Source organism: Camelus dromedarius, chromosome 11 (genome assembly GCF_036321535.1).
Source record: "Camelus dromedarius isolate mCamDro1 chromosome 11, mCamDro1.pat, whole genome shotgun sequence".
In the NCBI taxonomy this organism is placed as follows: Eukaryota; Metazoa; Chordata; class Mammalia; order Artiodactyla; family Camelidae; genus Camelus; species Camelus dromedarius.
In genome coordinates this window covers 19,813,640-19,829,384 of record NC_087446.1, presented here as the reverse complement: position 1 = coordinate 19,829,384, position 15,745 = coordinate 19,813,640, and the positions used below count along the sequence as shown (strand labels likewise).

At 34.0% G+C, this 15,745-nt stretch overlaps 1 protein-coding gene across 1 annotated transcript in view; it reads left to right on the top strand.

The window, feature by feature from the left end:
* Positions 1 to 15,745, top strand: part of PAWR (pro-apoptotic WT1 regulator) — a 95,403-nt gene that overhangs the window by 66,542 nt on the left and 13,116 nt on the right. The window contains exon 3 of the mRNA XM_031463089.2: positions 4,210 to 4,244. Coding sequence (XP_031318949.2) covers positions 4,210 to 4,244 — 35 coding nt within the window. The remainder of the gene's footprint in view (positions 1 to 4,209; positions 4,245 to 15,745) is intronic.

The window sequence follows — 15,745 nt, the reverse complement described above, 5'->3', positions numbered from 1 at the left end:
TTGAGACCCCCCTTCATTCTGCTTAGGCTCTGATTTCTCAGGCCAGGCCAGATCCTCCTACTTACTATATGGACGCTCTCTTCAGTTTGCTTGGACTCTTCTCTCTGCCAGGCAGCTCTTTATCGAGTAGCATTTCTGTATCCTGATACCCTGGTTTGGGCCACTGTGTTCCTTCGCAGCTTGGTCTGCCCCACGTAACGGCTTTAGGACTAAATCGATTTAGTTCAGGAAAGGAGGGGGAATGATGAGAGTTTCCGTTTTGTGTTTTTTTTAATTGAAGTATAGTTGCTTTACAATATTAGATATGTTACAGGTATACAATTTAGTGATTCACAATTTTTAAAGGTTATACTCCATTTATAGTTACTAAAAATATTGACTATAGTTTCTGCTTTTTTAATCTTTGTTAATTTGATGTTCTTACTTCCATTTTAAAATTATTTTGTCATTTATACATTGCAGTTAGTTTGTTCTGCATTCATCTTAACCAATGTACCTTACTATATTCTGTACACCAGTATAGGTATTTTAAGTTAGTGCTGAGGGGTTACTGTTGAGGGCCAGTGAACACGTTATGCCATTGTTTTACTGAAGGCTTTAGCTTTGTTGATAATTAGTTTATTTCAATAACTTCAGTATTATTTTACTATATTCTCCTGGGCATGTATTGGTCTGATCTTATTTCACATCTGCTTTTGTATTTGTTTATACTTCACAAGTTGTGATCTGCCATTGCACCTGTAAAGACAATGTTCATGGGATTTCCTTTTTGACCATTCTAAGCTTAAATGAAGCAGATTGTTTTATTTAAACTTACACCAGACAGTCTGTGCTTTGCCAACATTTTCTAAGCTCTACATAGGTCTTTCCCCCTCCCTTTAGTAATGTAAACCATCCTACTGCAAGGAAGATTATTTCAGGAAAGTACATTTTAAATCAGTTGTATAATAGACTTTAGAGTTATTGGAAGGTCTAATTACATAGTCTTTGAAACTTTTAAGACCAGTAGAGTCTTATTAGCATTTGTATTTTTTATAAGCAGTTTCAGTGATACTGGTATTTCTCCTCCACCCCACTAACATTTAGAATGGAATTGTCAACTTTAATAGTTACAGTAACTATTAAGTTTTCACTCTTTACTTGGAAATCTTTGAGGCCACAGAGATATAAAGGCTTCTAGTTAATGAATCAAAGGTGTATGTTTGTACAGACTTTTGTATTAATAGATATAGAAACAGCAAGTATTTTCTTTCTTTAAATTATAAGAGACTGTTCACTGCACTATAGGGTTGATTTTGTATTTTCTATCTAACATTTCTTTTTCCTTTTTTTGGCAGGGCATACAGATCACTTTAAATTCCATCTGTAAATGTCAGTTTTGAATAGACATGAGGAACAGGCTACCATCCCTCACAATCTCTGCCAATACTAATATAGTTTATCTGATTTAGGGAACGTTCCAATGTTAAGCAATGGAGTTTGTTTGATTACTGGAATCACTGTAAAAGAACATTTAGCTACAAAATGTATAATCTAATAAAAGCTATATTCAAATCTGACAAATAAATAAGCTTAAGTGTTGTCTATCTGCTTTAGAATCTTAACTGTTGAATATTCTATAGAAATAGGCTTACATTCTAATTGTTTACATATCGTGGACATGCGCATGGAGTGATTTGATCAAATATGCCCGAGTTGTAATTTTATCAGTTGCACGAAACTAGCTGTATAGAAAATGTGTAAAATTTGAGATATATTTCAAGTGACTAGTTTTTTTTTTTTAAGCTGTAAAAAATGAAGAAAATTGATATTACACAACTTCCTATTAGTATGCTTTAGTGGAAAGTTGTTTGTACTGACTTTAAGTCATTTCTAGTTGGGTCAAAGTATTTAAAAGTAGTATGCTACCAATATAGTGTAGTGTTGCTGAAAACATCCTCCATTTCACATTTTTGTGTTTATTAAAATTCTGCTGTCATGATATTAAGTTTTACCACGTTAGGCGAAAATGCCTCAGAAATGTTATTTATTGCCCGGTTGTTCATACCAAGACAATTGATACATCAGTTATGCACAAGTCAGTAAATGCAACAAAGGCTATTCTTATTTAAACAATTCTGCTTATTCCATTTCAGCAAGAGGTGGTCTGGATAATTCAAGCTGATGTCATGTTTTGAAATATTTCACTTATAATTAAAATGAGAGAGGTGTTGTTTTGGAACTTAAGGCATTATTATCATTTTTTCTAATGCATATTTAGATAGACATCATTTAAGGTCTATGCCATAGCTTTAGTTTATAATAGAATAAGATAAGAGAATTTTATGAAAGAATCTTGATAAAATGTTAGTTGGAATATTGTTTTGTGAAACTTTAGGGGGAAGTTCCATATGAAGTCATTATTATCTGCATTCAATAAAATGTACTTTGAGTTGGATACACATACCTTCTTATTTCTTTCTACTTTGTCTAAATAACCAGTGATTAAACATTTTAATCTAGTTACTATGGTTTCAAAAGTAGTTTACAAGATAGATTTTATGAAGTATTTTCTTTGTTGTTATTCACTTAGAGATACCGTATTTTTATAAATAGGAGATTTGTTTTACATGTTTGGTGTACAGAGTACAAAGATTAATCTGCTTCATCTTTAGAGGCTGACACTTTAATGACAGGCAGATAACAGGCAGATAAGAACTCTTTAAAATTTTCTTGCTAGGCTTTTGTTGCTGTCTCTGCTGTAAGAACAGCTGATGCCCAGGGGAGGGTTAAAATGTCTTTGAACCAACTGTCAAAGCATGGCTTCTCCAGAGGTAATCCTGCTAAAGGGTCAGGCCCACACACATGGGTACTTTTAGCACCTTGTCACCTGGTTTACTTCCTGCAACTGGTTAATTCCAAAGTGGTGCTTTTTCTATAATTGTAGATTACTAAGGAAGTTATTTCTGTAAGTTGCCAATATATATTTATTGCATACGATTTGAGCTGAGGTTTTGGAGGGGGAAAAGAGTCAAAGGTGGGGGTCCCTGCCTTCCAGAAGTTTCTATTTTACTTAAAGTTATACTTAAGTAAATGATGTAGTCTGTTATAATGGGAATTTACTGACTTGGAATAATTGTCAGATTTATTAAAATTCCACATAGAAAATTCAATAATGGTTTTTCTGTACCCCAGGGTTTTTTTTTTTTTAATATCTTAGCTGTCAAATTTAAAGTATTAGCCTGTTGTAAAGAGTTTTGCCAATTGTTTTATCACTTACGTCATTTAATCCCCACAACAACCCAGTAAAATAGACATAGTTGTTATTCCTATTTTAGAGGTGAAGAAACTGAGACTGAGAGAAGTTAAGTAACTTACCCATAGTCTCGCAGGTAGGGTAGCCTATCTGGTTGGAACTTCAATCTAAATCTTACTCTTAACCGTATGGTTTTTTACACTGTTTTCCCACATTGAGATGTTCTGTATTGCAGCAAGCAGTCAGTATTTGCTGTTTCAGTCTGGAATCTGGTCATCTTACAAAGGGAACTTATTCTCTGATTTTAACCAGATCAGAAATAACTCAGAGAGTCTCTCATGGAGATTTTTAATGATTAACTAGAAAAAATAGAGTTCTCATCAGTTTTTAAGAAGACTTATTTAATTTTGACCAGTGTTATTAAGATGAAACTGCAAAAGACTGAACAGAGAAATGACTGACTGGTTAATTGTGAGGTAATAGTTTTCTCATCCCAATGCTTAATGTTAACTTTCAGCAATTGTTTTCTTTTATGGGTAGCTTAGAATCAGCATAAAAAGTACTTTCTCACATTTCATTTTTAGCTGTCTTTAAAATAAGCATTAATCATTCTATATGTATGTTGAGTTGTAGCTTTTTTAAAAATTTTAGGGCATAAAAAAGCCTGGAAGGGAGATGTGTTGTATTTTTTAATGCTTGTTGACTTCTGAAAAGGTTTAAGCTGATTGGATGATGAATGATGATCCTTTTTTTCATTTTCTGAGCTTGTAAAATACTTCCAAATTAAGGATATAATTTATAAAAAGTGATTGATTTTGTCTGAAAAATTAGACATAGAGTCTTGTTTTGTTTGACCAGCAATGTGAATTTTTAAATGTAGTGGTAGTTGTTGTAGCACTGTCAGTTGTTTTATGTAACTTGGAATTGTGTGCTTATAAACATACCCAAACTGATATGTCCTTTTTACTTTACAGGAACCATCTAGAACAGTTACAGGCAGATATAAGAGGTAAGAATCCATAAGTTAAGACTTAAAAGCATATTGTAGACATGAGTATAATGTCTTTCTGACCATGGCTTAACTGACTAAAACTGTTTAAAGCCGCTGTTTGAAAAATAAGGAACTTTACTATTGTGCTCTTAAAAATAAATTACATTGTAGGCAAGAGTGTAATGTCTGTCTGACCGTAACTTATTCTGACATACTCTGCAGTCTTTGAAAACTGCACACCATGAATTTGTATGGGTTTGATAAACTTAGCAAAAGAAAAAACTTAGAATCATTTTGTCTTGTGTATTTAAACACTGAAAGTACAAGTGTATCACCTTGTTAGTCAGCTTGGGATGCCATAACAAAATACCATGGACAGAATGGCTAAAACAGAAATTTATTTTCTCACAGTTCTAGAGGTTGTGAAGTCCAAGGTCAGGGTGCCAGCATGGTCTGGTTCTAATGAGGATTCTTCTCCTGGCATGCAGAGAGCTTCCTTCTTGCAGTGCCCTTAAATGGTGGGGAGAGAAATGGTGACTTCCCTGGTGTCTCCTTTGATAAATGCACTAATCCTAATCCCATCGTAAGGGCCCCACCCTCACGACCTTATCTGAACCTAAGTACCTCCCAAAGGCCCTGCTTCCAAGTATACCATCACATTGAGGTTAGGGCTTCAGCATATGAATTTTGGGAGTAGAGTACACAATTCATTCCAAGCTTCCTTCATTCAGGCTGCTGTAACAAAATACCACAGACAACAGAAATGTCCTTCTCACAGTTCTGGAGGCTGGAAGTCAGAGATCAGATTGCCAGCATAGTGATGTTCTGGTGAGACCCTCTTGCCAGTTGCAAAATAGCAGCCTCTCACTGTCTTCACTTGTGGAAGGGGCTGGAGAGCTGTGTGAGGTCTCTTTTACAGGAGCACTAATTCCATTCATGAGGACTTCACCTTTGTAACCCAGGCACCTCCCAAAGGTCCCACTTCTTATTACCCTCACATTGGGCATTGGGATTTCAGCATATGAATTTTAGGGGGACACATTCAGACCATAGCAAGTCCATGGTGCCACCTTTACACAATGAGTAATGCTTTTACCAGAAAATGTGTTTGAACGTGTATGCACATGTATAGGAAGAAAAATCAGAGTTAGGTATGAGAAGGTGTTTAATGGAGATGCCTGGGATATTAGCTTCCTTCCCTGTTGAAGCCATGAAAGTTTCAGAAGATGTGGTCATACTTGTGCTAATAATTATAGAATAGTGGTAAAGCTTATCAAGTGCTTATAATGTGCAAGGTGCTTTGCATAGAAACTTCATCCAATTCTCAGTTACCTTATAGGGTAAGTATAGTAGGTATAATATTTGCTTTCATTTTGTAGCTGAGGGAAATGCGGTAAAGAGGTAGAATAATTTCATTGTGGTTACATAGCTAGTGAGTAGAAGAATCTAGATTTGAACTCAGGGCACCTAACTCCAGAGCCCACATGCTTGCACAAGACAGTCCACCTAGATTTATACATATTAAACCTTTGTCTTCCTCTATTTTATGGTAAAGTTTAAAATATTTGGTTAAAAGTTGTAGTTTTTATAGTTCATCTAAATAAAACACTGATTAAGAAGAGCTCTAATTTTAATACCAAGTTACTATAGAAATAAAATTCAGTGTTTAACTTTTAGAAGAGATAAGGCCAAGATAATCAACATTTGAATAAGTGGATCTGATATGTTTGTCACTGCTGCTGCTTTCATTTTCATTTATGAGTATTTTGATGTAGGTATAACGAAACCTGTGATTCTTTTAAGGTTATAACTTTTATGTTTTTACTTGGTAATTTTTACTTAACATGAATAGTTTAAACTGGAAAGAATCTTTTCTTTTGCTAGCAATCATTACCAATCAAATACCTTTCATTTGGCCTATTTCCAGGTTACATTCTCAAGCCAAAAAACTTTTTATCATCAGTTTCTGGTTTGGAGAGTAAAGACAAACTTCAGTAACTTAACAAGTTTGTTGTATCATTCATACATATTTAGTTCTTATTAAATAATAAACCTTAAATTATGGTTGATACTTTTCAGATTTGTATTCTTTAGTTAGAATCGTTAGGGGAATGGTTTTATAAATCCTCATCAAAAGGTTTATTTATATATCATTGTGTTAAATCAGGAAGAAAATTGATTTCACATGGTGTATGTTTTTATTTTTAAGATTTTCAGACCATTATTTTACTTGTGACCTGTTTGTATACCTGTTACTTCCTTTATTTTCATAGCCTAGAGCATGCGGTTTGTTAATTTGCAGCTCTCAGAGGTTTAGCCACATTTAATAACTGTTATAAAACAAAAAAAAATTATGTTTCTAGTCATTATTCACTGACTCATGGCAACTTGTAGTTTGAATACTATCTAAAAAGAAAAAGAACAAACACAAAACCTAGAATCTAGATCTGAAATGATCGATTCCTTTCTAGAGGAGTTTGTTGTATTGTACATCAACAGTTCATTACTTTCATTAATCTGTCAGCAAGTAGTAACAAAGACTAGAATATGGATGTTTCTTAGAGAGTGTCTGCTGATGAAGATGGAGAAAAGGAGGAATGGGCTAAAGGATAGAAATTTGGCATTATATGTTAGAAAATATTTTCAGTAAATCAGATAACTTCAGTAAAATAGGCAAACTCTTAAAAAGTCATTAGAGGCTACAAGCACATGCAAGACTAGTTTGTATGTGTGCTCTTATAAGTTATGAATTTGATATTTATTTTTTTCTCAGAAGTATCAAGGCTGTACCTTTTTAAGCGTTGAATCTGTTAAGCACTCATTCTAGTTATGCTCTATTTTACTAATCAGCTGTTGTTTCTCTAGAACATCTCTTACATATTCACTGATCTCCTTTTTAAAACCTTTGGAAAACTGCTTAGAGGCAGTGGTTGTAAAATTTCTGAAACTCAAGGCTTAGGAAAGATGGGTCAGTGGTTGTGTTTTTGTGGGGTTTTTTCCCAATGTGTAATGTTCTTAGTAGAATGTTTACTTGGTAAAGTTTATAGTGATCTTTTTAGAATAATCCACTATATTTAATATACCAGAAATGAGCATGTATGATAGCCCCTAACTGGAAAAGCTTAAAATTTCTAACAATGAGATAGGGTTTAGCTGTGGCATACTAATACAGAGTTATAATACAGACATTAAACCGAGTCTGTAGAAAACCATTAATGACAGGAATTAATAATTATAGGAAAATTATTACCTATTTATGTTAAATGGGAAGAGGGAGAGCATATTACAAATAGTATGATATCAAATAAAGTCTATCATAACATACATAAAGCATTCTCAACTTGAAATCTATTAATAAACTGCTGAAATTCTATGTAAAAGAATATAATGTTTATTTACCTGGGAGAAGAGCTGTATTTTTCATCAGATTTTCAAAGGGATCTGCAATCCCAAAAGATTATGAACTACTGATATCAGCAGTTATCTCTGGGTTGGTAGGATTACTGGAGATGTTGATTCATATTATTTGTTTCCCACAGTGAATATGTATCATAATTTTAATAAGGAGTCTGAGAAGTAATTTTGATCTTTAGTTGTTGCTCTGTGTGTCTGTGTGTGTGTTTAAAGAGGGGAGAGAGAGAAGACCTATATAGAGTAAGGGGCTGTTTTGAACAGTGGGAGTGGGGGTGGAATAGAATAAGGTAGAGAAACACATAAAACACACGGAGACCAGTCATGTACTTACTGGTTATTTAAGAATTTCATGATTTATCCAGTACTTCTAAATATTTGATATCCATTCTAAAAGTAGGATTTTACTCATGAGTCTTGTACTTCTTCTAATTGCTAAGCTTTAAAATATCTATTTTAGTGGAAAATTCCTCTAGCTATAATCTCATAATGCTGCCAATCTTGTTCTCATGATAGTTTTAGAATAACAGTGCTTTATCCCCCAACACAACACCTTCTAGGCTTTCCACAGAAGATATGAAAATCCCCAGAGGGGAAAATTTTCAGTAAAAGGTGGTTTTTATCTTTGATGATAATGTTTATTCTTTTTCCTTTTCTGAACATTATGGTTAGTAACTTTGTAGCTAAGGGCAGAGGGGAATTCTTTTTGGAATTGTATTAGTTAGAGATTTGTGTTAACATTCTTGAGTAGAATGTTATTATCTTTTTGGAGTTAATAAAACAATTTTTTATTCTGGGTATTTTGCACTGTACATATGCAGCCCTCAAAATAGATTAAAACATTTCTGTTTTTAGAATAAACAGAGTTAAATTTGGCAATAAGATCAAGTAACACAGTTATTCACAATTATGACTGTTCTTTACAAACCTAATATGTAATGGTGATGAAGCATGATTTATTTTTCAGTGATAATTATTCCTTGTGTTGAATTTGTGTGTTAGTGTCATTTATATATTGACAAGCCTGATATGAAGAATTTTTAAAATTGTTAACAGGTTAAACTTTTTGAAATGCTGTTTTAAGCTTGTACTTTAAGCAAATACAAAGTTATTAAGGGATATCCACATTTCTAGGTTTTCATTTGTAGTTGTCAGTGTTGTAGTTTCTATTTGAATAATCTTGTGGTTGATGCAGATAAAGATAATTGGACTTTTTTTTTTTTCTAAGTGGAAAGAGATCCTTTAAAATGATTCTAATGCTCTTTTATATATGGCTTCAGTGATACCTTACTCTGGATTTTCTTCCTGCCGCTTTGCTGGTATTTCCCAGTCTCATCGTTCTTCTTTCCTACTTGTTCTTTATGTGTTGGTGTTACTCAGCTCTCTGTCTTAGACTTTGTTCTTTTTCTTTTGTGTATTTGTGCTAGAAATTTCTTTAACTTCGATGACTTCAGTTACTCTCTATACCTATTCTGATGATTCCAAATCATTATACCTGTATAACCAACAACTTTTAAATACCTACTTTTAGATATCTCAGAAGCATCTTAAACTCAGCATGTTCAAAAGTAAACTTGTGAAACTTGGTGGATTTCAGCAGTTGGTATTAAAATCCATTCTTGCTCAAGCCAGAAATCTGGACATTGTTTATGACATTTTCCCTCCGCCCCACTTCCTCACTTACATCCAGTCATTTACCAGAACTTGTTGAATTTATCTCCTCCTCCAGTGCCAGCAAACCAATCCAAGACACCCATAGTCTCTCACATATAATTACAATAACCTCCAAACTGGGCCTCCCTGCCTCCAGTTTTCCTCATTTCCAGTGCATTTTGTTAAAGTGATTCTGTCACTTTTCCTGCTTTAGTAGCTTCCCATGACCTTTAAATGAAGTCTAAGCTAGTCTCCAAGGCAGGTGGTACATAAGATAATGTTAGGGTACAGGAGGGAAAATAGATCTTGTATTTATGTTTACCTCTTAATCTAAAAAACACTAAGGCATTTATAGTCATCCCTTAGTATCCATGGAGGGGATTGGGTCTGGAACCCCGGAGGATACCAGAATCTGTGATGTACAAGTCCCTTATTTAAAATGTTGTAGTATTTGCATATAACCTATGTATAGCCTCCCATGTACTTTAAATCATCTTTAGAATGCTTATGATACCTAATACAATATAAATGCTATGTAAATATAAGTTTTGCTTCTTGGAAATTTCTGGAATTCTCCCTCTACCCCCGAATATTTCCAATCCAAGTTGCTTGAATTTGTGGATGCAGAACGCACAGATTTGGAGGGCCCACTGTGTACTTAATAGGTAGTACTGTGTACTAGTTATTTGCGTATTACTCCCTTGCTCTGAGTGTCCGATGATCATTTAGCACTGGAGGTATCCTGAGGGAAGTGTTCTTTGTTTACCTTCTAAGTATTGCACAATACTGTAATTTGAGTGGTTAAGTGGATTTATGAATTATGTAGTTCAACCAACATCCACAAAATTGGTAAGTCTGGAGGAGTAGATTAAGGAGAATATCAAATCAAGTATGTAAGTGCAGAAATGATCATGTGGTTGTTCAGCTGGCAAGATACGTAATATTGGATCTGTTCTTAAAATTTTTTTTTAATTTTTTAAAAAGTAGAAAAATATTTTGATGCTTGTTTTGGAGTTTTAAGTGAAAGTTTTAAAAAATTTAAATTCTTAGCATGAGAAAGATATTTGGGGTCTTTTTGTGTTTCCACACAAATTTAACAATTGTTTTGTTCCAGTTCTGAAAAATGCCATTGGTAATTTGATAGGGATTGCATTGAATCAGTATATTGTCTTGGGTAATATGACCATTTTAATGATACTGATTCTTCCAATCCGAGAACACAGTATATCTTTCCGTCTGTTTGTGTTGTCTTCAGTTTCCTTTATCAGTATCTTACAGTTTTCAGAGTACAAGTCTTTTGCCTCCCTAGGTAGGCTTATTCCTAGGTATTTTATTCTTTTTGGTGCAGTGGTAAATGGGATTGTTTCCTTGATTTCTTTTTTGAAATTTCATTGCTAGTGAACAGAAATGAAGTAGATTTCTGTATGTTAATTTGAAATCTGCAACTTTACCAAATTCGTTGATGAATTGTAGTAGTTTTCTGGTAGCATCTTTAAGACTTTCTGTGTATCGTGTCATATTATCTGCAAACAATGAGAGTTTTACTTCTTCTTTTCCAACTTGGATCCCTTTTATTTCTTTTCCTTCTTTGATTGCTGTGGCTAGGACTTCCAAAACTATGTTGAATAAAAGTGGCATCAGTGGGCATCCTTCTCTTGTTCCTGATCTTAAAGAAAATGCTTTCAGCTTTTCACCATTGAATATGATGTTAGCTGTGGGTTTGTCATATATGGCCTTTATTATGTTGAGGTATGTTCCCTATCTGCCCACTCTGTGCCCACTTCTGGAGAGTTTTTGTCATAAATGGATGTTGAATTTTATCAAAAGCTTTTTCTGCATCTATTGAGATGATCATACGGTTTTTATTCTTCACTTTGTTAAGGTGGTGTATCATACTGATAGATTTGTGGATTTTGAAGAATCCTTGCATCCCTGGGATAAATCCCACTTAATCATGGTGTGTGCGCCTTTTAATGTATTGTTCAAGTTGGTTTGCTAGTATTTTGTTGAGGATTTTTGCATCTATGTTCATGAATGATAATGGCCTGTAATTTTCTTTTTTTGGTGATATCTTTGGTTTTGGTATCAGGGTGATGGTAGCCTCATAGAATGAGTTTGGAAGTGTTCATGCAATTTTTTGGGATAGTTTTGGAAGGATAGGTGTTAACTCTTCTCTAAATATGTGGTAGATTTCACCTGTGAAACCATCTGGTCTTGGATTTTTGTTTGTTGGAAGTTTTTAAATTACCGATTCAATCTCAGTACTGGTAACTGGTCTGTTCTTTGGAGACATTAGTTTAAATTCTTCATAAAATAGCTTTCAGGTCTCCAGCTCATTTTACCAGCATTATATCTTACTGCTCCTATGTTTACATTTCATACTGTAGCCCTATTGGATTTTTCTGTTTTCAGATGGCCACATACTCTTTGTTTCTAGACATTTGAATTCCTACTCCTCTTTTAAGTCTAAGTTTAAGCATTCTCTAGCATAATGCTACTCCAGGTGTGGTCCTTGAACTGTTTGTTACTAATCCATGACAAGATAAGAACAGAACTCTAGAGTAAACATTTAGAAACTTGAATTGCACTTTGACATTGTCATCATCACACCCCATTATCAACATTCCTCAACAGAGAGGCATATTTGTTACAGTTGATGAACTTAACACTGACGCATCATAACCACCTAACGTCCATAGTTTACGTTATGGTTCACTCTTGGTGTTGTATATTCTGTGGATTTGGGCAAATGTATAATGACACATATCCATCATTATGGTATCATGCAGAGTGTTTTTACTGCCCTAAAAATCCTCTGTACTCTACCTGTTTATCCCTTTCCCTGTCACCTCTCCTCCCAGCCCCTGGCAATGACTGATCTTATTACTCTCTCCGTAGTTTTGCCTTTTCCTCAGTGTCATATATGTGGAATCATACAGTATGGAGTCTTTTCAGATTGACTTCTTTCACTTAGTAATAGGCATTTAAGATTCCTCCATGTTTTCCATGGCTTGATAGCTTATTTCTTTTTAGTGCTGAATAATATTCCAGTTTCTGGATGTCCATTCACCTGTAAAAGGACATCACGGTTGCTTCCAAATTTTGGCAGTTATGAATAAAGCTGCTGTGAACATCCATGTGCATATTTTTTGTAGACATGAATATGCACATGGAGTATGACTGATGGATTGTATGTTAAGAGTATGTTTAGTTTTATGAGAAACCACCAAACTGTCTTCAAAACAGTTGTACCATTTTACATTCCCACCAGTAATGAGTAAGAGTTCCTTTTGCTCCATCCTTGCCAGCATTGTTTCTGACTTTAGCCACTTTAATATATGTGTAGTGGTATCTCATTTTAATTTGCATTTCCCTGATGACATATGATATGGAGCATCTTCTTATATGCTTATTTGCCATCTTATTTGCATTTTACATTTAGGTTCACAATCCATTTTAAATTAACTTTTATGAAGTATATAAGGTCTTTGTTTTATTTTTCATTTTTTTGCCTGCAGATGTCTGGTTGCTCCAGCATCATTTGTTGAAAAGGCTATTTTGCTCTGTTGCATTGCCTTTGTGCCTTTGTCAAAGATCAGTTGTGTGTCATTTATGTGAGTTTAGTTCTACTTCTGTTGCTGTTCCCTTGCTCTATTAGTCTTTCCTTTCACCAGTACCACTGTCTTGATTACTGTAGCTTTATAGTAAGTCTTGAAGTTGGGTAACGTTAGCCCTTCAGCTTTGTTCTTTAATACTGTGTTGGCTATTCTCGATCTTTTGCCTCTCCCTGTAAACTTTAGAATTAGTTTGTCAATAGCTGCAAAATAACCTGCTGGGATTTTGATTGGGCTTGCATTGAGCCAATAGGTCAATGGGAAATCAAAACTGGGAAGAAGTGACATCTTGCCAGTATTGGCTCTTCTTGTTCATTAACATAATTAACAGGGAATATCTCTCCATTTATTTAGTTCTTTGAAATCTTTCATCAGTTTTGTTGTTTTCCTCATATAAATGTTATACATATTTTATTAGATTTATACTTAAATATTTCATTTTGAAGGGAGCTAATGTAAATGTATTGTGTTTTTAATTTCAAATTCCACTTGTTCATTGCACATGTGTAGGAAAGTGATTGACTTTTGTATATTAACCTTGAATCCTGCACCCTTGCTATAACTGCTTACTATTTTACAAATTCTTGTTGCTGTTGATCTTTAAAATTTTCGATACAGATGATCACATCAGTTGTGGACAAAAACAGTTTTATTTCTTCCTTCCCAATCTGTATACCTTTTATTTCCTTTTCTTGTCTTACTGCATTACCTAGGACTTCCAATAAGATGTTGACTAAGAGTGGGGAGGAAGGGGCATCCTTGCCTTGTTCTTGATCATAGCAGGAAAGCTTTTGAGTGTCTCACCATTAAGTATGATATAGGTTTTTGTAGATATTCTTTATCAAGTTGAGGAAGTTCCCTTCTGTGCTTAGTTTGTCCAGTTTTTATCATGTATAGGTGTCAGATTTCGTCAAATAATTTTTCCATGTCTGTGCGTGATCATGTGATATTTCTCTTCTTTAGCCTGTTGATGTGATAGATTGCATTAATTGATTTTTTAATATTGAGCCAGCCTTGAATACTTGGAATAAGTCCCACTTGATTTTGACTTATAATTCTTCTTATACATTTTTGAATTTGATTTGCAAAAATTTTGTTGAGAATTTTTGTGTCAACAAGAGATCTTAGTCTTAGTCTTTAGTTTTTTTTTTTTTTTCATGTGATGTCTTTGGTTTTGGTATTAGGGTAATTCATAGAATGAGTTAGGAAGTATTTCCTCTGCTTTTATCTTCTGGAAGAGATGTTAGAAAATCAGTATAATTTTCTTCCTTCAATGTTTGCTAGGATTCACTAGTGAACCCATCTGGACTGCTACTTCTGTTCTGCAAAGTTATTAATTATTGGTGCAATTTCTTTAACAAATACAGGACTATTCAGATTGTCTATTTCTTATGTGAGTTTTGGCAGATTGTATCTTTCAAGGAATTGATCCATTTTATCTGGGTTATCAAATTTGGGGCAGTGTTGTTCACAATATTCCTTTATTGTTCTTTCAATGTCCATGGAATCATTAATGATGTTCCCCCTTTCATTTCTGATACTAGTAATCTGTGTCCTCTCTTCTTAGGTAGCTTGACTGGAGGCCTATTGATTTTATTGATATTTTCAAAGAAATAGTTTCTGGTTTCATTAATTTTTTCTGTGTTGGTTTCCTGTTTTCAATTTCATTGATTCCTGCTCTAATTCTTGTTGTTTCATTTATTCTGCTTACTTTGGATTTAATTTACTCTCTTCTAGTTTTCCAAGATAGAAACTTAAGAGTACTGATTTTAGACCTTTCTGCTTTTTTAGTATATGCATTTAGTGCTAAAATTTCCCTCTAAGCACTTCTACTGCATTCCACAAATTTTAAATGGTGGGTTCATTTTCCTTTTGTTCAAAATGTTTTAAAATTTCTCTTGAGATTTCTTCTTTGACTTTATGTTATTTAGAAGTATGTTGCTTAATCTCCATGTAATTTTAGGATTTTCCAGTTATCTTTCTGCTGCTGCTAGTCTAATTCTATTGTGGTCTAAGAGCAGACATTATATGATTTCTAGTCTCCTAAATTTGTGAAGATGTGTTTTATGGCCCAGAATATGGTTTATCTTGGTCAGTGTACCATGCAAGATAGAGAAGACTGTATTGTGCTGTACCAGTGTTACTTTCATGTTAGTCATTTGTACCCCAAAATGTTTAAGAATTGAAGAAAATGTAAGGATTTACTTACATTAAAAATCTTGTGTTACTCCCTTACACCATACACAAAAATAAACTCAAAATGGATCAAAGACTTAAACATAAGACAAGATACAATAAACCTCCTACAAGAAAACATAGGCAAAACATTATCTCACATACATCTCAAAAATGTTCTCCTAGAACAGTCTACCCAAGTAATAGAAATAAAAACAAGAATAAACAAATGGGACCTAATTAAACTTACAAGCTTTTGCACAGCAAAGGAAACCATGTACAAAACAAAACAACAACCTACAGAATGGGAGAAAATTTTTGCAAAAGATGAAACTGACAAAGGCTTGATCTCCAGAATGTATAAGCAGCTCACATGACTTAATAAGAAAAAAACAAACATCCCAATCCAAAAATGGGCAGAAGACCTAAACAAGCAATTCTCCAGTGAAGACATACAAATGGCCAATAGGCACATGAAAAAATACTAAATATCACTAATTATCAGAGAAATTCAGATCAAAACTACCATGAGGTATCACCTCACACCAGTCAGAATGGCCATCATTCAAAAGTCCACAAATGACAAATGCTGGAGAGGCTGTGGAGAAAAGGGAACCCTCCTACACTGCTGGTGGGAATGCAGTCTGGTGCAGCCACTGTGGAAAA